This window comes from Ranitomeya imitator, chromosome 10 (assembly GCF_032444005.1).
Source record: "Ranitomeya imitator isolate aRanImi1 chromosome 10, aRanImi1.pri, whole genome shotgun sequence".
Classification (NCBI taxonomy): Eukaryota; Metazoa; Chordata; class Amphibia; order Anura; family Dendrobatidae; genus Ranitomeya; species Ranitomeya imitator.
The window spans coordinates 129,945,939-129,970,174 of record NC_091291.1 but is presented as its reverse complement, the minus strand read 5'-3'; the positions used below and the strand labels follow the sequence as shown (position 1 = coordinate 129,970,174).

The 24,236-nt window shown below is 53.9% G+C and overlaps 1 protein-coding gene across 2 annotated transcripts in view; it reads left to right on the top strand.

Annotated features, from left to right (window-relative positions):
- The first annotated feature begins 8,965 nt into the window (after window positions 1-8,965).
- UBE4A (ubiquitination factor E4A) overlaps window positions 8,966-24,236 on the top strand; it is a 29,298-nt gene continuing 14,027 nt past the window's right edge. The window contains exons 1-6 of one of the 2 annotated variants that reach the window (XM_069741284.1): window positions 8,966-9,023; window positions 13,071-13,240; window positions 14,040-14,213; window positions 22,798-22,910; window positions 23,333-23,485; window positions 23,582-23,741. In XM_069741284.1, the coding sequence (XP_069597385.1) occupies window positions 13,120-13,240; window positions 14,040-14,213; window positions 22,798-22,910; window positions 23,333-23,485; window positions 23,582-23,741 (721 nt within the window). In that variant the 5' untranslated portion in view covers window positions 8,966-9,023; window positions 13,071-13,119. Of the gene's footprint in view, window positions 9,152-13,070; window positions 13,241-14,039; window positions 14,214-22,797; window positions 22,911-23,332; window positions 23,486-23,581; window positions 23,742-24,236 lie in introns of both variants that reach the window. The other variant, XM_069741285.1, reaches the window with a different exon arrangement.

Here is a 24,236-nt window from a genome sequence, read left to right as displayed (position 1 = left end):
TCCCCTCTCCTCCCTGTGCAGAGCATCTCCCTTCTCCTCCTCCCTGTGCAGAGAATCTCCCCTCTCCTCCCTGTGCAGAGCATCTCCCCTCTCCTCCTCCCTGTGCACAGCATCTCCCCTCTCCTCCTCCCTGTGCACAGCATCTCCCCTCTCCTCCTCCCTGTGCACAGCATCTCCCCTCTCTTCCCTGTGCACAGCATCTCCCCTCTCCTCCTCCCTGTGCACAGCATCTCTCCTCTCCTCCTCCCTGTGCACAGCATCTTCCCTCTCCTCCTAACTGTGCACAGCATCTCCCCTCTCCTCCTAACTGTGCACAGCATCTCCCCTCTCCTAACTGTGCACAGCATCTCCCCTCTCCTCCTAACTGTGCACAGCATCTTCCCTCTCCTCCTTCCTGTGCACAGCATCTCCCCTCTCCTCCTAACTGTGCACAGCATCTTCCCTCTCCTCCCCTGTGCACAGCATCTCCCCTCTCCTCCTCCCTGTGCACAGCATCTTCCCTCTTCTCCTCCCTGTGCAGAGCATCTCCCCTCTGCTCCATGTGCAGAGCATCTCCCCTCTCCTCCTCCCTGTGCACAGCATCTTCCCTCTCCTCCTCCCTGTGCACAGCATCTCCCCTCTCCTCCTCCCTGTGCACAGCATCTCCCCTCTCCTCCTCCCTGTGCACAGCATCTCCCCTCTCCTCCTCCCTGTGCACAGCATCTCCCCTCTCCTCCTCCCTGTGCACAGCATCTCCCCTCTCCTCCTCCCTGTGCACAGCATCTCCCCTCCTCCTCCTTCCTGTGCACAGCATCTCCCCTCCTTCTCCTCCCTGTGCACAGCATCTCCCCTCTCCTCCATGTGCAGACCATCTCCCCTCTCCTCCTCCCTGTGCACAGCATCTCCCCTCTCCTCCTCCCTGTGCACAGCATCTCCCCTCTCCTCCTCCCTGTGCACAGCATCTCCCCTCCTCCTCCTCCCTGTGCACAGCATCTCCCCTCTCCTCCTCTATGTGCACAGCATCTCCCCTCCTCCTCCCTGTGCACAGCATCTCCCCTCATCCTCCTTCCTGTGCACAGCATCTCCTCTCCTCCTATGTGCACAGCATCTCCCCTCCTCCTTCCTGTGCACAGCATCTCCCCTCTCCTCCTCTATGTGCACAGCATCTCCCCTCTCCTCCTCCCTGTGCACAGCATCTCCCCTCCTCCTCCTTCCTGTGCACAGCATCTCCCCTCTCCTCCTCTATGTGCACAGCATCTCCCCTCTCCTCCATGTGCAGACCATCTCCCCTCTCCTCCTCCCTGTGCACAGCATTTCCCCTCTCCTCCTCCCTGTGCACAGCATCTCCCCTCTCCTCCTCCCTGTGCACAGCATCTTCCCTCTCCTCCCCCCTGTGCACAGCATCTCCCCTCTCCTCCTCCTTGTGCACAGCATCTTCCCTCTCCTCCTCCCTGTGCACAGCATCTCCCCTCTGCTCCATGTGCAGAGTATCTCCCCTCTCCTCCTCCCTGTGCACAGCATCTCCCCTCTCCTCCTCCCTGTGCACAGCATCTCCCCTCTCCTCCTCCCTGTGCACAGCATCTCCCCTCTCCTCCTCCCTGTGCACAGCATCTCCCCTCCTCCTCCTTCCTGTGCACAGCATCTCCCCTCCTCCTCCTTCCTGTGCACAGCATCTCACCTCTCCTCCTCCCTGTGCACAGCATCTCCCCTCTCCTCCTCCCTGTGCACAGCATCTCCCCTCTCCTCCTCCCTGTGCACAGCATCTCCCCTCTCCTCCTCCCTGTGCACAGCATCTCCCCTCTCCTCCTCCCTGTGCACAGCATCTCCCCTCCTCCTCCTTCCTGTGCACAGCATCTCCCCTCCTTCTCCTCCCTGTGCACAGCATCTCCCCTCTCCTCCATGTGCAGACCATCTCCCCTCTCCTCCTCCCTGTGCACAGCATCTCCCCTCTCCTCCTCCCTGTGCACAGCATCTCCCCTCTCCTCCTCCCTGTGCACAGCATCTCCCCTCCTCCTCCTTCCTGTGCACAGCATCTCCCCTCTCCTCCTCTATGTGCACAGCATCTCCCCTCTCCTCCTCCCTGTGCACAGCATCTCCCCTCTCCTCCTCCCTGTGCACAGCATCTCCCCTCTCCTCCTCCCTGTGCACAGCATCTCCCCTCTCCTCCTCTATGTGCACAGCATCTCCCCTCTCCTCCATGTGCAGACCATCTCCCCTCTCCTCCTCCCTGTGCACAGCATCTCCCCTCTCCTCCTCCCTGTGCACAGCATCTCCCCTCTCCTCCCTGTGCACAGCATCTCCCCTCTCCTCCTCCCTGTGCAGAGCATCTCCCCTCCTTCCTGTGCAGAGCATCTCCCCTCCTCCTCCCTGTGCAGTGCATCTCCCCTCTCCTCCTCCCTGTGCACAGCATCTCCCCTCTCCTCCTACCTGTGCACAGCATATCCCCTCTCCTCCTCCCATGTGCACAGCATCTCCCCTCTCCTCCTCCCTGTGCACAGCATCTCCCCTCTCCTCCTCCCTGTGCACAGGATCTCCCCTCTCCTCCTCCCACGTGCACAGCATCTCCCCTCTCTTCCTTCCTGTGCACAGCATCTCCCCTCTCCTCCTCCCTGTGCACAGCATCTCCCCTCTCCTCCTCCCACGTGCACAGCATCTCCCCTCTCCTCCTCCCTGTGCACAGCATCTCCCCTCCTCCTCCTTCCTGTGCACAGCATCTCCCCTCTCCTCCTCCCTGTGCACAGCATCTCCCCTCCTCCTCCTTCCTGTGCACAGCATCTCCCCTCTCCTCCTCTATGTGCACAGCATCTCCCCTCTCCTCCTCCCTGTGCACAGCATCTCCCCTCTCCTCCTCCCTGTGCACAGCATCTCCCCTCTCCTCCTCCCTGTGCACAGCATCTCCCCTCTCCTCCTCTATGTGCACAGCATCTCCCCTCTCCTCCATGTGCAGACCATCTCCCCTCTCCTCCTCCCTGTGCACAGCATCTCCCCTCTCCTCCTCCCTGTGCACAGCATCTCCCCTCTCCTCCCTGTGCACAGCATCTCCCCTCTCCTCCTCCCTGTGCAGAGCATCTCCCCTCCTTCCTGTGCAGAGCATCTCCCCTCCTCCTCCCTGTGCAGTGCATCTCCCCTCTCCTCCTCCCTGTGCACAGCATCTCCCCTCTCCTCCTACCTGTGCACAGCATATCCCCTCTCCTCCTCCCATGTGCACAGCATCTCCCCTCTCCTCCTCCCTGTGCACAGCATCTCCCCTCTCCTCCTCCCTGTGCACAGGATCTCCCCTCTCCTCCTCCCACGTGCACAGCATCTCCCCTCTCCTCCTTCCTGTGCACAGCATCTCCCCTCTCCTCCTCCCTGTGCACAGCATCTCCCCTCTCCTCCTCCCACGTGCACAGCATCTCCCCTCTCCTCCTCCCTGTGCACAGCATCTCCCCTCCTCCTCCTTCCTGTGCACAGCATCTCCCCTCTCCTCCTCCCTGTGCACAGCATCTCCCCTCTCCTCCTCCCTGTGCACAGCATCTCCCCTCTCCTCCTCCCTGTGCACAGCATCTCCCCTCTCCTCCTCCCTGTGCACAGCATCTCCCCTCTCCTCCTCCCTGTGCACAGCATCTCCCCTCTCCTCCCCCCTGTGCACAGCATCTCCCCTCTCCTCCTCCCTGTGCACAGCATCTCCCCTCTCCTCCTCCCTGTGCAGAGCATCTCCCCTCCTTCCTGTGCAGAGCATCTCCCCTCCTCCTTCCTGTGCAGTGCATCTCCCCTCTCCTCCTACCTGTGCACAGCATCTCCCCTCTCCTCCTTCCATGTGCAGAGCATCTCCCCTCTCCTCCTCCCTGTGCACAGCATCTCCCCTCTCCTCCTCCCTGTGCATAGGATCTCCCCTCTCCTCCTCCCACGTGCACAGCATCTCCCCTCTCCTCCTTCCTGTGCACAGCATCTCCTCTCCTCCTCCCTGTGCACAGCATCTCCCCTCTCCTCCTCCCACGTGCACAGCATCTCCCCTCTCCTCCTTCCTGTGCACAGCATCTCCCCTCCTCCTCCTTCCTGTGCACAGCATCTCCCCTCCTTCTCCTCCCTGTGCACAGCATCTCCCCTCTCCTCCATGTGCAGACCATCTCCCCTCTCCTCCTCCCTGTGCACAGCATCTCCCCTCTCCTCCTCCCTGTGCACAGCATCTCCCCTCCTCCTCCTTCCTGTGCACAGCATCTCCCTTCTCCTCCTCTATGTGCACAGCATCTCCCCTCCTCCTCCCTGTGCACAGCATCTCCCCTCCTCCTCCTTCCTGTGCACAGCATCTCCCCTCTCCTCCTCTATGTGCACAGCATCTCCCCTCCTCCTTCCTGTGCACAGCATCTCCCCTCTCCTCCTCTATGTGCACAGCATCTCCCCTCTCCTCCTCCCTGTGCACAGCATCTCCCCTCTCCTCCCTGTGCACAGCCTCTCCCCTCTCCTCCTCCCTGTGCACAGCATCTCCCCTCCTCCTCCTTCCTGTGCACAGCATCTCCCCTCTCCTCCTCTATGTGCACAGCATCTCCCCTCTTCTCCATGTGCAGACCATCTCCCCTCTCCTCCTCCCTGTGCACAGCATCTCCCCTCTCCTCCTCCCTGTGCACAGCATCTCCCCTCTCCTCCTCCCTGTGCACAGCATCTTCCCTCTCCTCCTCCCTGTGCACAGCATCTCCCCTCCTCCCTGTGCACAGCATCTTCCCTCTCCTCCTCCCTGTGCAGAGCATCTCCCCTCTGCTCCATGTGCAGAGCATCTCCCCTCTCCTCCCTGTGCACAGCATCTCCCCTCTCCTCCTCCCTGTGCACAGCATCTCCCCTCTCCTCCTCCCTGTGCACAGCATCTCCCCTCCTCCTCCTTCCTGTGCACAGCATCTCCCCTCTCCTCCTCCCTGTGCACAGCATCTCCCCTCTCCTCCTCCCTGTGCACAGCATCTCCCCTCTCCTCCTCCCTGTGCACAGCATCTCCCCTCTCCTCCTCCCTGTGCACAGCATCTCCCCTCCTCCTCCTTCCTGTGCACAGCATCTCCCCTCCTTCTCCTCCCTGTGCACAGCATCTCCCCTCTCCTCCATGTGCAGACCATCTCCCCTCTCCTCCTCCCTGTGCACAGCATCTCCCCTCTCCTCCTCCCTGTGCACAGCATCTCCCCTCCTCCTCCCTGTGCACAGCATCTCCCCTCCTCCTCCTTCCTGTGCACAGCATCTCCCCTCTCCTCCTCTATGTGCACAGCATCTCCCCTCCTCCTCCCTGTGCACAGCATCTCCCCTCCTCCTCCTTCCTGTGCACAGCATCTCCCCTCCTCTATGTGCACAGCATCTCCCCTCTCCTCCTCTATGTGCACAGCATCTCCCCTCTCCTCCTCCCTGTGCACAGCATCTCCCCTCTCCTCCTCCCATGTGCACAGCATCTCCCCTCTCCTCCTCCCTGTGCACAGCATCTCCCCTCTCCTCCTCCCTGTGCACAGCATCTCCCCTCTCCTCCTCCCTGTGCACAGCATCTCCCCTCTCCTCCTCCCTGTGCACAGCATCTCCCCTCTCCTCCTCCCTGTGCACAGCATCTCCCCTCTCCTCCTCCCTGTGCACAGCATCTCCCCTCTCCTCCTCCCTGTGCACTGCATCTCCCCTCTCCTCCTCCCATGTGCACAGCATCTCCCCTCTCCTCCTCCCTGTGCACAGCATCTCCCCTCTCCTCCTCCCTGTGCACTGCATCTCCCCTCTCCTCCTCCCATGTGCACAGCATCTCCCCTCTCCTCCTTCCTGTGCACTGCATCTCCCCTCTCCTCCTCTATGTGCACAGCATCTCCCCTCTCCTCCTCCCTGTGCACAGCATCTCCCCTCTCCTCCTTCCATGTGCACAGCATCTCCCCTCTCCTCCTCCCTGTGCACAGCATCTCCCCTCCTCCTCCCTGTGCACAGCATCTCCCCTCCTCCTCCTTCCTGTGCACAGCATCTCCCCTCTCCTCCTCTATGTGCACAGCATCTCCCCTCTCCTCCTCTATGTGCACAGCATCTCCCCTCTCCTCCTCCCTGTGCACAGCATCTCCCCTCTCCTCCTCCCATGTGCACAGCATCTCCCCTCTCCTCCTCCCATGTGCACTGCATCTCCCCTCTCCTCCTCCCTGTGCACTGCATCTCCCCTCTCCTCCTCCCTGTGCACTGCATCTCCCCTCTCCTCCTCCCTGTGCACAGCATCTCCCCTCTCCTCCTCCCTGTGCACAGCATCTCCCCTCTCCTCCTCCCATGTGCACAGCATCTCCCCTCTCCTCCTCCCTGTGCACAGCATCTCCCCTCTCCTCCTCCCTGTGCACTGCATCTCCCCTCTCCTCCTCCCTGTGCACAGCATCTCCCCTCTCCTCCTCCCTGTGCACAGCATCTCCCCTCTCCTCCTCCCTGTGCACAGCATCTCCCCTCTCCTCCTCCCTGTGCACAGCATCTCCCCTCTCCTCCTCCCTGTGCACTGCATCTCCCCTCTCCTCCTCCCATGTGCACAGCATCTCCCCTCTCCTCCTCCCATGTGCACAGCATCTCCCCTCTCCTCCTCCCTGTGCACAGCATCTCCCCTCTCCTCCTCCCTGTGCACTGCATCTCCCCTCTCCTCCTCCCATGTGCACAGCATCTCCCCTCTCCTCCTCCCTGTGCACTGCATCTCCCCTCTCCTCCTCCCTGTGCACAGCATCTCCCCTCTCCTCCTCTATGTGCACAGCATCTCCCCTCTCCTCCTCCCTGTGCACAGCATCTCCCCTCTCCTCCTTCCATGTGCACAGCATCACCCTCTCCTCCTCCCTGTGCACAGCATCTCCCCTCCTCCTCCCTGTGCACAGCATCTCCCCTCCTCCTCCTTCCTGTGCACAGCATCTCCCCTCTCCTCCTCTATGTGCACAGCATCTCCCCTCTCCTCCTTCCTGTGCACAGCATCTCCCCTCTCCTCCTCCCTGTGCACAGCATCTCCCCTCTCCTCCTCCCTGTGCACAGCATCTCCCCTCTCCTCCTCCCTGTGCACAGCATCTCCCCTCTCCTCCTCCCTGTGCACAGCATCTCCCCTCTCTTCCTCCCATGTGCACAGCATCTCCCCTCTCCTCCTCCCTGTGCACAGCATCTCCCCTCTCCTCCTCCCATGTGCACAGCATCTCCCCTCTCCTCCTCCCTGTGCACAGCATCTCCCCTCTCCTCCTCCCTGTGCACAGCATCTCCCCTCTCCTCCTCCCTGTGCACAGCATCTCCCCTCTCCTCCTTCCTGTGCACAGCATCTCCCCTCTCCTCCTCCCATGTGCACAGCATTTCCCCTCTCCTCCTCCCTGTACACTGCATCTCCCCTCTCCTCCTCCCTGTGCACAGCATCTCCCCTCTCCTCCTCCCTGTGCACAGCATCTCCCCTCCTCCTCCTTCCTGTGCACAGCATCTCCCCTCTCCTCCTCCCTGTGCACAGCATCTCCCCTCTCCTCCTCCCTGTGCACTGCATCTCCCCTCTCCTCCTCCCTGTGCACTGCATCTCCCCTCTCCTCCTCCCTGTGCACTGCATCTCCCCTCTCCTCCTCCCTGTGCACAGCATCTCCCCTCTCCTCCTCCCTGTGCACAGCATCTCCCCTCTCCTCCTCCCTGTGCACAGCATCTCCCCTCTCCTCCTCCCTGTGCACAGTATCTCCCCTCTCCTCCTCCCATGTGCACAGCATCTCCCCTCTCCTCCTCCCTGTGCACAGCATCTCCCCTCCTCCTCCTTCCTGTGCACAGCATCTCCCCTCTCCTCCTCCCTGTGCACAGCATCTCCCCTCTCCTCCTCCCTGTGCACAGCATCTCCCCTCTCCTCCTCCCTGTGCACAGTATCTCCCCTCTCCTCCTCCCTGTGCACAGCATCTCCCCTCTCCTCCCATGTGCACAGCATCTCCCCTCTCCTCCTCCCTGTGCACAGCATCTCCCCTCTCCTCCTCCCTGTGCACAGTATCTCCCCTCTCCTCCTCCCATGTGCACAGCATCTCCCCTCTCCTCCTCCCTGTGCACAGCATCTCCCCTCCTCCTCCTTCCTGTGCACAGCATCTCCCCTCTCCTCCTCCCTGTGCACAGCATCTCCCCTCTCCTCCTCCCTGTGCACAGCATCTCCCCTCTCCTCCTCCCTGTGCACAGTATCTCCCCTCTCCTCCTCCCTGTGCACAGCATCTCCCCTCTCCTCCCATGTGCACAGCATCTCCCCTCTCCTCCTCCCTGTGCACAGCATCTCCCCTCTCCTCCTCCCTGTGCACAGTATCTCCCCTCTCCTCCTCCCATGTGCACAGCATCTCCCCTCTCCTCCTCCCTGTGCACAGCATCTCCCCTCCTCCTCCTTCCTGTGCACAGCATCTCCCCTCTCCTCCTCCCTGTGCACAGCATCTCCCCTCTCCTCCTCCCTGTGCACTGCATCTCCCCTCTCCTCCTCCCTGTACACAGCATCTCCCCTCTCCTCCTCCCTGTACACAGCATCTCCCCTCTCCTCCTCCCTGTACACAGCATCTCCCCTCTCCTCCTCCCTGTGCACAGCATCTCCCCTCTCCTCCTCCCTGTGCACAGCATCACCCCTCTCCTCCTCCCTGTGCACAGCATCTCCCCTCTCCTCCTCCCTGTGCACAGCATCTCCCCTCTCCTCCTCCCTGTGCACAGTATCTCCCCTCTCCTCCTCCCTGTGCACTGCATCTCCCCTCTCCTCCTCCCTGTGCACAGCATCTCCCCTCTCCTCCTCCCTGTGCACAGCATCTCCCCTCTCCTCCTCCCTGTGCACTGCATCTCCCCTCTCCTCCTCCCTGTGCACTGCATCTCCCCTCTCCTCCTCCCTGTGCACTGCATCTCCCCTCTCCTCCTCCCATGTGCAGAGCATTTCCCCGACCCCTGTACATGTACAAGTTCAACGTCCTTCCCTGCAGAGCCCAGCACTGCGCAGCCGCAGCTTCTAGCTCCGCCCCATTCCACAGGGACACTCCAGGGTAAGTCCCGCCTCTTCCTGATCGGTCACATGACCGTCTGTAACCCTTTCGGCGCCGCCTGTGTGTTGGCGGAAGCGGAAGTGTCAGGAAGGCAGAGCGGTGAGTCAGAGGCTGCGGGCTGTGTGCGCGCTGTCCGTATGGCGCGGCCGTGTATCCGTGTGTGTCACGTATCGCGGGGGCTCCCACTACACGGCAGGATGCAGCAGAGCTGAGCGTGTCACCTGCTGGTATCACACAGTGCTTTACATGGGACTGCAGCATTGTACTCCACTCCTGGTCACCTGACAAGTGGGGTCTTCCCCATCTCCTGGCCCGGTGTGACGTCACCTGATCATTAACCCCTTCCCTTTCTGTTTCCCCCCCCCCTCCTTCCAAGAGCCATAACTTTATTATTCTCCCCCATTGTTTTTTAGGGGGGGGGGGCGAGGAAAATAATCCAAATGTGGTGAAATGGGGGAAAAACCGCGATTCCACCATTGTCTTTATTGGGGTTGTCCTGCGTGTTTTTTTTTCACATTCTATTTATTTTATTTTAATATTTTTTTATTTTATTTTTTGATGTTCTTTATTTCGTTAAAAAAATGTTAGTGGTTAAAAAATAAAATGTTTATCTCTGTCATCATAACTTGTCGGTGTTTTTCCGAGACCCGCAGCTTTTTAGTTTTTCCGCGGTTGCCTCCACGCGAGCGCTTGTTGTTTCTGCGCCGATCTGACTCTTATTGACACCATTTCGGGGTACATACGACAGTTTGATCTTTTTTTAGGGAGAGGTGCGGCAACTGAAAAAAAGGGCAATTCTGGTGTCTCAATATTTAATGTTTACCGGACAAAAAATTTAATATTTTCACAGCCTCAATAATTTTTTTTTTTTTTAGATGGAGGGAAAAATTGGGTGACCAACTATTGTTTTATCTATTTCGCTTCTTAATTATACTTTAATTTTAATAATATAGTACGGTAATTACTAATTTTTAGTAAATTTTGAAAAGAAGAAGAATAACAAAAACTGAAAAAAAGAGGGAGAGGTTACAGGACAATTAGAACAGTCGTATGTTCACTATCGTAGCGCAAAAGTCCAGGTTTAAGTTACCAATGGATATTTAAAAATATATATTTTTAAAGTTAGGTTTTATTTTTCTTTTACAAATTCTTAATCTTATTTACTCCCTTTTTTGCGTCTTGAACCTGTGCTCTTTTGGTTGCTTGTATTATATGCTGTAATGTTGCAAGTATATAGTAAAAGCAAGTAAGGCTTTACGTCGTGGGTGTAGCAAGATGGCGGCAATTAAAGCCCCCTCCTCCCACCTCTGCCATGATAATACATTGCCCCCCTCTGTGATTGTATCGTGGGGGTGGACGATGGGCCTCAATTATGTATCATGGGGGTGTCGATGGGCCTCAGTCGTGTATCGTGGGGGTGTCGATGGGCCTCAGTCGTGTATCGTGGGGGTGTCGGTGGCCTCAGTCGTGTATCGTGGGGGTGTCGATGGGCCTCAGTCGTGTATCGTGGCGGTGTCGATGAGCCTCAGTCGTGTATCGTGGGGTGTCGATGAGCCTCAGTCGTGTATCGTGGGGGTGTCGATGGGCCTCAGTCGTGTATCGTGGCGGTGTCGGTGGGCCTCAGTCGTGTATCGTGGGGGTGTCGGTGGGTCTCAGTCGTGTATCGTGGGGTGTCGATGGGCCTCAGTCGTGTATCGTGGGGGTGTCGGTGTGCCTCAGTCGTGTATCGTGGGGGTGTCGGTGGGCCTCAGTCGTGTATCGTGGGGTGTCGATGGGCCTCAGTCGTGTATCGTGGGGGTGTCGGTGTGCCTCAGTCGTGTATCGTGGGGGTGTCGGTGGGCCTCAGTCGTGTATCGTGGGGGTGTCGGTGGCCTCAGTCGTGTATCGTGGGGGTGTCGATGAGCCTCAGTCGTGTATCGTGGGGGTGTCGGTGGGCCTCAGTCGTGTATCGTGGGGGTGTCGATGGGCCTCAGTCGTGTATCGTGGGGGTGTCGGTGGGCCTCAGTCGTGTATCGTGGGGGTGTCGGTGGGTCTCAGTCGTGTATCGTGGGGTGTCGATGGGCCTCAGTCGTGTATCGTGGGGGTGTCGGTGGGCCTCAGTCGTGTATCGTGGGGTGTCGATGGGCCTCAGTCGTGTATCGTGGGGGTGTCGGTGGGCCTCAGTCGTGTATCGTGGGGGTGTCGGTGGGCCTCAGTCGTGTATCGTGGGGGTGTCGGTGGGCCTCAGTCGTGTATCGTGGCGGTGTCGGTGGACCTCAGTCGTGTATCGTGGGGGTGTCGGTGGGTCTCAGTCGTGTATCGTGGGGGTATCGGTGGGTCTCAGTTGTGTATCGTGGGGGTGTCGGTGGGCCTCAGTGGTGTATCGTGGGGGTGTCGGTGGGCCTCAGCCGTGTATCGTGGGGGTGTCGGTGGGCCTCAGCCGTGTATCGTGGGGGTGTCGGTGGGCCTCAGCCGTGTATCGTGGGGGTGTCGGTGGGCCTCAGCCGTGTATCGTGGGGGTGTCGGTGGGCCTCAGTCGTGTATCGTGGGGGTGTCGGTGGGCCTCAGTCGCGTATCGTGGGGGTGTCGGTGGGCCTCAGTCGCGTATCGTGGGGGTGTCGGTGGGCCTCAGTCGCGTATCGTGGGGGTGTCGGTGGGCCTCAGCCGTGTATCGTGGGGGTGTCGGTGGGCCTCAGTCGTGTATCGTGGGGGTGTCGATGAGCCTCAGTCGTGTATCGTGGGGGTGTCGGTGGGCCTCAGCCGTGTATCGTGGGGGTGTCGGTGGGCCTCAGTCGCGCTGCAACTGATCATCCATTTAAATGCCACTTGATAGCAACTACTTGATAGTTAAACAGCAGCAATCTGAGCTCACTCCGGTCTTCCGCTGGTTTTAAAACAGCAAACACAGCAGTATGAAAACAAAATTCCTAGAGTCCTTCATATTAAAGAAAGTTTTTCTTTTCCCCCTTTTTTGTTTTATTTATTATGCTGCATTTGCATAGCGCCATCATATTCTGCAGCGCTTTACTGACATAATTATCACTGTCCCCATTGGGGCTCACAGTCTGCATTATACACAGGATAGACCACAAATTCCTGAAATCTTGAGAACAAACCTTGCTTTGCACCGCTGGCTATGCAGAGACGTGCCTCTGTTCACTTTTAAGTCACCAAACTTATTATTTTTCTTAATTTTTTTTTTTGCCTCACTGATTTTAAATCTGTATGAGGATAAACATAAATCTATCTCAGATTTCACTTTAAAATTGACAGGAGACTGTGGGCAGAACATGAGCTATAAACTGCATGTGAACTCAGCAGAAAAAAATCTGCGACAGAAATTAATTTTGCAACTTTTTGTTTTATTAAAAAAAAAAAAAAAAAATCCGCTCAATAGATCTTTTTTTTTTTTTTTCCTTGCGGATCTCTTGTTAAAATAGTATCCGATTGCCAACTAATGTATACCAGTGCAAATCCACACAGGAAAATTCACTGCTTTTTTTTTTTTTTTATGCACCCGTGGCTGTGGACGCCTGCAGCTGAAAAAAAAAAAAATGAAATAATGTTCCAGAAAATTACTAAATTGAGCCCTTTAAACCTCCAGAAATATTAGATTTTTGGGATAACACCATTTTTATTTATTTAGTTTTTTATGATGGTGATTTGACATTGGGTAGAGAAGAGATTTAATGGGATCTTCCCAACTCCCACCGCCATGAAGAGTCTGTATGATGGCCGCACTCTATTCTTTATAAGACAGCCTAATCTCACCCGCAGGAGCCTCACCACCCCTTGGTACTAGTGCCGATGTCCACCTCAGGTGTCCTTTCTTCCTTTTCCAGCAGGGGTGTCTCGTGACCACTGCAGTCAATCAGCTGCTGCTGTTTGGCTGCAGCGTTTAGGTGCCATCCAAAGTCACAAAAGAAAGCAAGGAGACGGCTTCTTCCATCTTGGAAGGCACAAGACCGCTGCAGCCAACCAGTGACAATTGGCAGGTGGAAGATGTAGGTAGTAGTAATATCCGATGGGTGAGTTTTGCTATTATTATTTTTTTTAAAAAAGAGCGCCATGAACCAATTTTTTAAATATTATAATGCGGACAACCCCTTAAAACTGTAAAACCATAACGCCCATGTACATAACCGGGCTCCTGTTCCTTCTCCACAGATAAGACGCCTCCACATCACACACTACATGGACCCTGCTGCTTAGCGAAATGACGGATCAAGAGAACAACAACAGCATCTCGACAAACCCGTTTGCCGCTCTCTTTGGGTCGATCGCAGAAGCTCGGCAGTTTGTCGCTGGGCAAAAGGATCAGCAACGACAGCAAAATGGCAAGTAACCTATTACAGCAGGTTGTTCCAAGGGTAAAAAATGTCTGCAATCCTACAATGGGAAAAATAGAAACTTGGCCATGTCGTTACCCCTTCATTTTCCTTCTACGTGTAGCCTATACTGGTCATGAGCCTTGTGACAGCAGCCACCAGTTGCCACCTTTCGCTGTATTACTACGTCAATGTCACCATAGCAAGCATGTAAAAATGAGGACCGGACATGGGGTCCTGACAAAAGCGGTGGAGGAACTGCAGTGCTACATGTCTAGCTTGATTTTTAGTTAAAAACTTGCACTAGGTTCAGTTCTGCAATCCCCCGATAAGCAGTTTCCAAACTGCTCCTTTTTCTCATGTGAATGTGTTCTTCCCAGTAAAACTGTATGTCCAGGATGCTGCTGTCTGCGCTGGACCCTATGCGTTAGCGCAGCTTTATTTGCTATTTAGAGCTCATGAAAGATAATGCGCTTTCCTCCCTATCCACAAACTAACTGAGCTGCCCTCCCCGAGACTGTACGTGCTTTCCTCCAACTCTTAATTCCTGATCTACTGCGTACAACAACCATCTTTTCCCCACTCACTGAGAAGAGAGGGCGAGATCAGAGGGAAAATTCAGAGCCAGGAGGATCTCAGGTGGATTTTTGTCAGATTTTGCAGCTTATATAAATTACTCTGCTGCAACCAAAGATTATTTAGAAAATTGCTCATCTTCACATTTAGAAAGCAGATGAACAATACAAAAAAATTAATGCAAAATTTCACTAGTCCAGTAACTAAGCAGTTATCCCTCTGACCCGTGTAGAATATGCAGGAGAGAGTCAGGACGACTCTGACAACAGCGTCTCCGAAAGCCTGGACGACTGCGACGACTCCGTGGCGGAAATAAGTCGCTCGTTCCGTTCTCAGCAGGAGATCTGTGAGCAGCTGAACATAAACCACATGATTCAGAGAATCTTCCTCATCACATTGGACAACAGTGAGTATCGCCGGATTTACGTCCTTTGCTGCATTTCTTAACCCTTTAAGGACGCCGCCATTCTTCATTTTTGCACTATTGATTTTTTTTTTTCCCTTCTAAGAGCCAAAACTTTCCATTCTTCCATGTGCATAGCTGGCAAAGACCTTTTTTTTGTCTTTTTTTTTGTTCGACGTGTTTTTTTTAAATTATATAATTTACAATACAATGTGTTAAAATGTAAAAAAAAAAAAATCATTATTTTGGGGTCTTGTTTTTACAGCTTTCATAGTGTGATTAAAACAGCAATGTAATTCTCTTGTTCATTTACGATGATCCCAAACTTAATTATTTGTGTTTTTTATTATTTCAGTATCTCAAATTCTGAACTTGATATAAAAAATAAATTTGGTTTGCCACTGCTTTTCAAGACCTGTTACTGTTATTTTTAGTTGATCGAGCTTTATGGGGCTTTTATATACTGTATAAAAGTGTATATATATATTTTTTTGTTTCTCTTTATTGTATTTACTCTGTCGCCTCATTGGGGGACACAGGACCATGGGTGTTATGCTGCTGTCCACTAGGAGGCGACACTATGCATAATCTGAAATAGATTAACCGTGGCTCCTCCTCTGCAGTATACACCCCTGGACGGCGTCAGCCTCCTCCAGTTTTTGCTTAGTGTCGCATAGGAGGCACACCTAAGATTTTTTACTCCGTTTTTTTCCAACGGATTACAGATGAAGAAAAGTGGGTCTCCTGTGAGACTCCCGGCATGGCTCCTTCCTCGGTCCCCTATTACGGGGTGCCCGGTTGAAGTCGAGATGGCTATTCCCCATGTCGCTCCTTCCCCAGTCCCTCGGCTGCTGGTTCGAAGTCGAGACCCCCCTCCTTCCCCAATTCCTTTTGGTTTCTGGGTTGAGGTCGAGGCGAAGATAAAGCCCCCTGATGGTGACAGCAGCACCCTTCCTAATCCCCCTTTGTGGCCATTAGGTTGAGACGCCTCAGGTAGGGCCTGTACAGGCAGCACTCTGCAGCTCCCAGCAATGGGCCAGCACACTGCGGCTGCATCCAGGGTCCCCAGCCCAGCTGCGGGCTCCTGTCGGGGCTGGGGGAGTGCAGGCAGGCATGGCACAATAGAGACACAGGGCTCCCTGCGCCCCTGTCTCTGCGGCAGCACCAGCTCTATACTGCCTCAGGGGGACCCCTCACAGGGCCCCCCTTCCACTTATAGCCCCACCGCTATCCTGCCTTTAAATCCGGGGGGGTCCAGTTCAGATCCGACCCCCTCCCGGACTTTGGCCTGGAGCCTTTCTGGGCATCAGGCATCTAATTTAGGCCCCGGCTTCGGCCTAGCTGAAGCCGCCAGCTCCTCTCCGCCCCCCGGCCCGCCCCCCGGATGACAAATATGACGCTACAGTGTCATAGAGGGGGCGGATTGAGACAGAAAGGGCGCGTTTTTTTACACAGCTTTGCCGCCTTTTTTTCTGCTCTCCACCCCCTTCTCCCCCTGCCTCTTCTCCTCGGCGGCCATTTCTACTGCAGCAAGGATTAACCCTGCATCTCCCGGTCAGCAGGACCAGGACCAGGCCAGCCAGTCTCCGGGGAGCACAGGACTGTGGTTCTTCGGCGCTGGACCTAGGGGCAAACTGGTGGGGTAAGATCACAGCTGGGTTGTTTTACTCGACTGTGAATCTATATTCCCTATAAGGCTCCCCTATAGGTTCCTCTGCATAGCTCCCCCTGTAAGGTCCTCTGCATAGCCAGCCCTTCTGCACTCTGTGCACTATGCTGGGCTCAAGGTCCAAGAGAACCAGGCAGGACTGCTATTATGCATTCTGCACAGCCTGCAGGACCACTCTCCCCAGTGGCAGCACGTACCCGCACTGCCAGGACTGCATCCAGACTACTGCGTCAGAGCCCCAAGAAGCCCCTGCCAATGCTTCAGTGTCTAATGCCTCGCCGGAATGGGTCACTCAGATGTCGCAATCTATGACGCAGTCTATAGATAACCTAACCTCCACATTGCTTCAGGCTCTGCAGAGTCATGCCTCAGCTATGACCGTTGCCCAGCAAAGGGAGAGCTTGACTCAGGAACAGGACGACCCTGGCACATCCACATCTAGGTCAGGACGCAAGCGAACCCACAGGTCACGTTCATCTGCGTCATCCCATAGCACAAGGTCATCCCCTTCTAGGGAGAGACACCGTAGTTCCAGGTCATCTAGACCGTCCCCTTCCAGGGGCAGACAATGCAGATATCCGCAATCCCCCACCAGAGAAGGCCTCCGCCCCAGCTCACCCAGCAGGGGACACCTCGGTGATACACAGGATTCGGAAGGCATCTGTGACTTCGACTCAGACAAGGAAACAGAGGGGTCCCTGATCCCAATCCCCCCAGCAATACAGCGCTAGTTGAGGACATCCATCGGGTGCTGGACATTTCCGATCTGCCACCAGAGGCCCCAGAACACAAGATTTCCTCTGAAGGACCTCTGAAGCCGCCTAAGGTTTCTCTAACCACCCAGAGTTTAAGGCGATCCTTAAAAAGCAGCTCTCACAGCCTGAGAAAAAATTTGCTAATTGCAAATATCTGGAGGCGAGGTACCCCTTCCCGCAGAAGGATACCAAGGAATGGACAGATCCACCTGAAGTGGACCCCCCAGTCTCTAGACTAGCAGCGCAGACCCTCCTTTCACTGCCAGATAGCTCAACCCTCAGGGACGCAGCAGAATGGCAGGTAGAACGCATGGCTCGTTCAATTTTCGAGGCCGCAGGGGCATCCCTGGCTCCGCATTCGCTTCAGTTTGGACTGCCAAGGCCATTCTGGCCTGGGCCAAAAATTTACAAGCTGGCCTCCAAGCATCCGCTCCTGAGCTGTCGGACCAAGCGGTTCAAATAGCCATTGTAGCAGATTACATGCTTCATGCAGCTCTGGATTCAGCAAGGGGCGTAGCGGGGATAGCATCAAACGCCATCACAATTCGGCGTATCCTCTGGCTGCGGGAATGGAAAGCGGACGCAGCCTCAAAGTCCCTCACGCACCTCCCCTACCTCAGTGGGCGACTTTTCGGTGAACAGTTGGACACGATGCTATCCAACGCCATCGGGGGTAAGAGTACCTCTCTTCCCCAACTGAAACCTAAACGCACTTACAAGAAGCGTAACCAAACTCAATTCCAATCCTTTCGTAATTCTTCGGGCTGGTCCGTCTCGCGTCCAGCACAAAATCGTAAGCGTTCCCCACGCAGAGACAACTCACGATCGACACAAAGGTCAGACAAGACCTGGCAGTCAAAAGCAGGCCAGTCTAAGCCCAGAGGAGGAAAATCTCAGACTTTCTCCTCATCATGACTCACGGACTTTGGAAGACACCACACCCGTAGGCGGCCGACTTTTGCTCTTTCATCAAGTCTGGCTGCCTATTGCAGAAGACAGGTGGGTCAGGGAACTAGTGTCTTCCGGATACAAGACAGAGTTCACCTCCAACCCACCGGACCGATTCTTCCTCGCTGTCCCCCCAAAACCACCAGCCAAGGCTCGTGCCTTCCGACAAGCAGTCTCCTCGCTTTTTCAAGCAGCAGTCATAGTACCGGTCCCCACGGCCGAGCGCTTCCGAGGGTTCTACTCCAATCTATTCGTAGTCCCCAAGAAAGGAGGCAGCGTGAGGCCCATACTGGACCTAAAACAACTCAACAAATATGTACGGGTCCATCACTTCCGCATGGAGTCCCTTCGGTCCATCATTGTGTCCATGGAGAAGGGAGAATATCTCGCCTCCATAGACATACAAGATGCATACCTGCATATACCTATTGCACCCGCCCATCAGAGATTTCTCAGGTCTCATTCGACCAGGATCACTACCAGTTTGTGGCTCTCCTGTTCGGACTCACCACGGCTCCCAGAGTGTTTACCAAAGTCATGGCAGCCATCATGGACGTCCTGCACTCCAGGGGCATAGTAGTCGTTCCATACTTGGACGATCTACTCATCAAGGCTCCCACCTTCAAGGACTGAGAGCTCAGCGTCTCAATCACAACCGACACTGAGTCGCATGGGCTGGTTAGTCAACTTACAAAGGTCATCACCAACCCCGAGTCAGTCTCTGACCTTCCTTTGAATGCTATTCAACACCTCAAGGGGTCTAGTGCTCCTTTCCCAAGGACAAGCCACTGGCTCTCCGCCTAGGAGTTCGCACCCTCCTCTGCAAACCCCCTCGATCTTTCCGGTTTGCCATGAGAGTCCTCGGCAGGATGGGGGCAGCAATAGAAGCGGTCCCATTTGGCCAGTTTTGCCTCAGGCCTCTCCAATTAGCCATCCCCAAGTCCTGGGACAAGAACCTTTTCTCGACAGGGAGTTCCAGCTAACGTCGTCAACCAAGAGGTCCCTGTACTGGTGGCTCAAGCCAACCTCGCTAGCAAAGGGGAAATCCTTTCTCACAGGTCAATGGAATGTTCTGTCCACCGATGCGAGCCAGACGGGTTGGGGTGCAATGCACCCACACCACAGGGCACACGGCAAGTGGTCCCCAGTGGAAGCGCCCATGCCCATCAACATCCTGGAAATTCGTGCCATCCTCCTGGCATTGAGGGGCTTCTATCACTTACTGGCAGCCTCTCACATCAGAATACAGTCGGACAATGCCACGGCTGTGGCATATGTAAATCACCAAGGTGTGACCCGCAGTACCCAGGCGATGCGAGAAGTGTCACATATCCTCCACTGGGGGGAGGGCACAAGGTCGGTTCTCTCGGCGGTCCACATTCCAGGTGTGGACAACTGGGAAGCAGACTTCCTCAGCCGACAAGGAGTAGACTCGGGAGAGTGGTCTCTCCATCCCGAAATTTTTCGCCAGATCTACCATCGCTGGGGGACCCCGGATGTGGACCTAATGGCATCCCACTTCAATGCCAAGGTCTCCAACTTCATGGCCAGAACACACGATCTGCGGCCGCTCGGAGCAGACGCTCTGGTTCAGGACTGGACCCAGTTCCAGCTTCTGTATATTTTTCCACCTCTCCCCCTGATATCCAGGGTGGTGAGGAAGATCAAGCAAGAGGGAGTTCCAACCATCCTAATCGCACCGGACTGGCCCAGATGTACATGGTACGCCGACATCGTACAACTTATAGCAGACGCCCCCTGGTGTTTCCCCGACCGCCCCGATCTTCTATCACAAGGCCCGTTCTACCACCAGAACTCAGGGGCTCTCAATTTGACGGTGTGGCCCTTGAGACCTGGGTTCTAACCCAGGCAGGGCTCTCGCCGGACGTCATTAGGACCATGAACAGGGCACGGAAGCCAGCCTCTGCCAAGATTTATTACCGTACCTGGAAAGCTTTCTTTACCTGGTGCGAATCTCGTGGCCAAACCCCACTCCCTTATTCCCTCCCCAAAGTACTTGGTTTTCTCCAATCGGGTCTGGAGGCCAGGCTGTCACTGGGCTCGATTAAGAGCCAGGTGTCAGCCCTCTCAGTGCTTTTTCAAAGGCGCATTGCTACCAAGCCGCAAGTAAGGACTTTTCTTCAGGGGGTTTCCCGATTGGTTCCCCCCTACAGACGACCACTAGAAACGTGGGACCTCAACCTGGTCCTGACAGCATTGCAGGCACCAGCCTTCGAATCCCTTAAGGAGGTCCCGCTCCGCCTTCTCTCCAAGAAGGTGGTTTTCCTGGTGGCAATCGCCTCGCTACGCAGGGTGTCTGAACTGACAGCACTCTCCTGCAGACGGCCCTTCCTGGCTCGTTCACCAGGACAGGGTAGTTCTCCGTACGGTCCCATCCTTCCTTCTGAAGGTTGTGTCCAACTTCCACCTCAATGAGGAAATTTCACTGCCATCTTTGTCCGATTCCGGTTCATAGAGTGGAGAAGGCTCTGCATACGCTTGACCTTGTCAGGGCATTGCGTATATATGTGTCTAGGACTGCGTCTTTCCGGAGGTCTGATTCTCCTTTCCTTCTTCCGGAAGGCGGCCACAAGGGTCGGCCAGCTTCCAAAGCTACCCTTGCCAGGTGGATCAAATCCACCATACAAGAGGCCTACCGCCTTAAGAATTCTCCTTTTCCAGCCGGTATTACGGCACACTCTACACGGGCGGTAGGAGCCTCCTGGGCCATTCGGCACCAGGCTTCGGCACAAGTGTGTAAGGGGCCACTTGGACTAGCCTACACACGTTTACTAAAAACTACAGGGTTCATACCCAGTCCTCAGCGGACGCGAGCCTGGGTAGATGTGTTCTCAGGCGGAGGTGCCCCAAGTGTAGGGGCCTGTCTGCACAATATTCGTCCATTGCTTCCCACCCAGGGACTGCTTTGGGACGTCCCATGGTCCTGTGTCCCCCAATGAGGCGACAGAGTAAAGGAGATTTTTGTGTACTCACCGTAAAATCTCTTTTTCTTGGCCTCTAATTGGGGGACACAGCTCCCACTCTGCTGCCCTTTCCGGGCCGTTGTTACTGTTGAGATCTCATATTGTTTTCTTGAGCTCGCACATAGTTGCCTTCTTATAGGCATGGTTATATTATTCATGTTACGTTCCTCCTACTGCTTTTGCACAAAACTGGAGAAGGCTGACGCCGTCCAGGGGTGTATACTGCAGAGGAGCCACGGTTAATCTTTTTCAGATTATGCATAGTGTCGCCTCCTAGTGGACAGCAACATAACACCCATGGTCCTGTGTCCCCCAATTAGAGGCTAAGAGAAAGAGATTTTACGGTGAGTACACACAAATCTCCTTTTTACTGGTGCACTGATACAGATATGCTTATTTTAGTAGCGTTTTTCTAATTATGTTTAAGTTGGTAAAAGAAAGGGGGATTGATTAAAGGTAAATTGAAAGGGGGACATGTGTGTATGTATACACACATACACACACACACACACACACACACACACACACACACACACACACACGATGGTGGCCCGATTCTAACGCATCAGGTATTCTAGAATATGTATGTAGTTTACAGCCACGTAGTATATAGCATAGAGACGTAGTACATAACACTGCCCATGCAGTATATAACACAGGCCACATAGTATATAGCACAGCGATGTAGTATATTGCCCAGCAACGTAGTATTACCAAGTAATATATACCACAGCCACGTAGTATATAGCATAGCCCACATAGTATATAGCACAGAGATGTAGTATATAACACAGCCCACGCAGTATATAGCAATGTGGGCACCATATCCCTGTTAAAAAAAACTGGAGTCTGCAAATAGACTTGTGTGGTAGCATTTAGTAAATAAGAACAAAAAATCATGATCTATGCAGCCAACTTTTGGGAGGTTGCTGATTTCCAGGGCATCCCATTGTGATTTGCGTTGGTTGACGATGGGTGCATGGACATATTCTATATATATAAAGCCAGGAGGAACCTGATAAATCTAAAACATAACCTTTATTTGTATCCTTCTAAAAAGATTTCTTATGGACAAAACAGTGAAAAGTGCATAAAGTGCTCAAAATTACCAGTGCTCAATAAAAAATGGTTTGATCTCACCACATCAGTCATTTCTCAGGAGCGTCCACATGTATGTTTAAGGGCAAGGGAAAAGTACACAATAACTATGCTACCCAGTCGTGCCCCTGTATTGCTCCCGTCCTGACAAGGACAGTCCCCAAGTCAGGCTAAGTTTTGTACCCACCACAACCAGATTACTTTCCCTACGCGTTTCCTCTCCCATAGGGGAGATTCATCAGGGGAATAGAAAGACGGTGGTATGCATATAATGCGATATTCTATTTGGGGATATCAAGCCCCTGCATTGGCAGGCGGCTCCTATGTGTCCAGTGCACTTGACTTCCAGTGTGGACTATGGTGAGGTATAGTCCACACTGGAAATCAAGTGCACTGGACACATAGGAGCCGCCTGCCAATGCAGGGGCTTGATATCCCCAAATAGAATATCGCATTATATGCATACCACCGTCTTTCTATTCCCCTGATGAATCTCCCCTATGGGAGAGGAAACGCGTAGGGAAAGTAATCTGGTTGTGGTGGGTACAAAACTTAGCCTGACTTGGGGACTGTCCTTGTCAGGACGGGAGCAATACAGGGGCACGACTGGGTAGCATAGTTATTGTGTACTTTTCCCTTGCCCTTAAACATACATGTGGACGCTCCTGAGAAACGACTGATGTGGTGAGATCAAACCATTTTTTATTGAGCACTGGTTATTTTGAGCACTTTATGCACTTTTCACTGTTTTGTCCATAAGAAATCTTTTTAGAAGGATACAAATAAAGGTTATGTTTTAGATTTATCAGGTTCCTCCTGGCTTTATATATATATAGACTTTCTATTAGAGGACCTTATAGGGGTACCATATCTGGATACACCTAGTATTTGGCTATTTCGGTGCATGGACATATTCCCCATCGGGGACGTGACCCTTGAATGTATTTTTCTTTCTGACAGCGGCATTAATCAGCAACGATCATAACTAGCTCTGGTCGCTGCTGATGGAGGCAGGGTCCGGCTGCATAAATGGGGGGCTACGACATCTTTCCTTGCAGAAAATCGGTTTGTGTAATCTCTTACGTGTTACTTCTAGTCCATTTGTAAGTTTTATTCAATTTTCTGTCCCGTAGGTGACCCCAGTTTAAAGAGCGGGAATGGCATCCCTCAGCGCTGTGTGTATCTGGAGGAGCTCGGATCTGAACTCGATGGACAGGACTGGCTGGATATGGACAATGTAGAACAGGTAGATCACACGACATCCACACAACATACGCCAAGTAAATCTGTACTTCTAAAGGGGTTGTATGGTGAAAACAAGTTTTCTATAGGTGATTGATCGGCAGGGGTCTGACTGCTGGGAGAATGGGGAACTTTAATCCCCATTAGAATGGAGGGGCAGTGCGTCTGCTCAACCACCGCTCAATTTATTACCTGTGGGGCTGTGCTCTGCTTTTTCCGTCAGCCCCCGTAGAGAATAAATGGAGCAGTGATCAGGCGTCTGACCTGCCACACGATCTGCCGATCGATGTGTGTCCCAGCGGTTAGATCCGCACCGATGAATAAGTTATTGCATATCCCGGAGAACCCATTTAATGCCATAGTAGGTACAATCCCTCCGTCATTTCTTACAGGTGTCTGAGCACCACTTTCTTGTTCTGATTTCAGGCCTTGTTCACGCGGCTTCTTCTCTCCGAACCCGGGAAATACATGATCTGTATGACATCATCGGCAGCCCCCAATTTGTCCGCGGAACGAGATGCAGAGGAAAAGCATATCGTCCCATTCCTATTCTCTTGTTTCCAGAGAGCCAAGAAGGAGGTTAGATCTCATTTATGCCACGACCTGTCAACACTGTTCACACCATACATTTTTTTTAAGTTTTGTTAAGTTTTGCATTTTTATCTGTCTTAACAGGTCACTAAAGTGCCAGAGAATCTGCTGCCTTATGCAGTGCGCTGTAAGGCACTAACCGTCTCCAATGCTCGCACTGTTCTGCTGACCCCGGAGATATATCAGGGGCAGGATGTCCCGGCTCAGGTGGTGGACCTCATGCTGGAAGGACTGCGTGGAGCAAGTAGGTTACTTAGCCGTATATATCTGTCATTCTGTGACTTCTAGATCAGTGGAGGCCAAATAGTGGATTACACTCAATCAGCAGATCTCTCTTAGGCTAGCGTCACACTGCGTTATGGCGGTACGTTTAACGGACTCCCTTACACCGCGGCATAACACGGTGTAACGTAGTCCGTTAACGCCGCCATTACTGTCTATGGCGAACGCATCGCTAGCGCATGCCCACATTGGGCGTGCGCTAGCGATGTGCTGTCATTTGAGTGACGGACCGCGATCGGCTAACGTGATCCCTTTTGGGACATTGCGTTAGCGCAGTCCGTAGCGCTATGCGCTAAACGAACTGGCCTAACACAATGTGACCCTAGCCTTAGGTCAAAAACTGAAGGTTCACGTTTTGAGGTTTATGTTATTACTTTATCATAGGGAGAATCACAGGGACTTATCCTTTAAGCAGCATGTATTACCTACCTACAGAACAGGAGCTAAATATACGGTA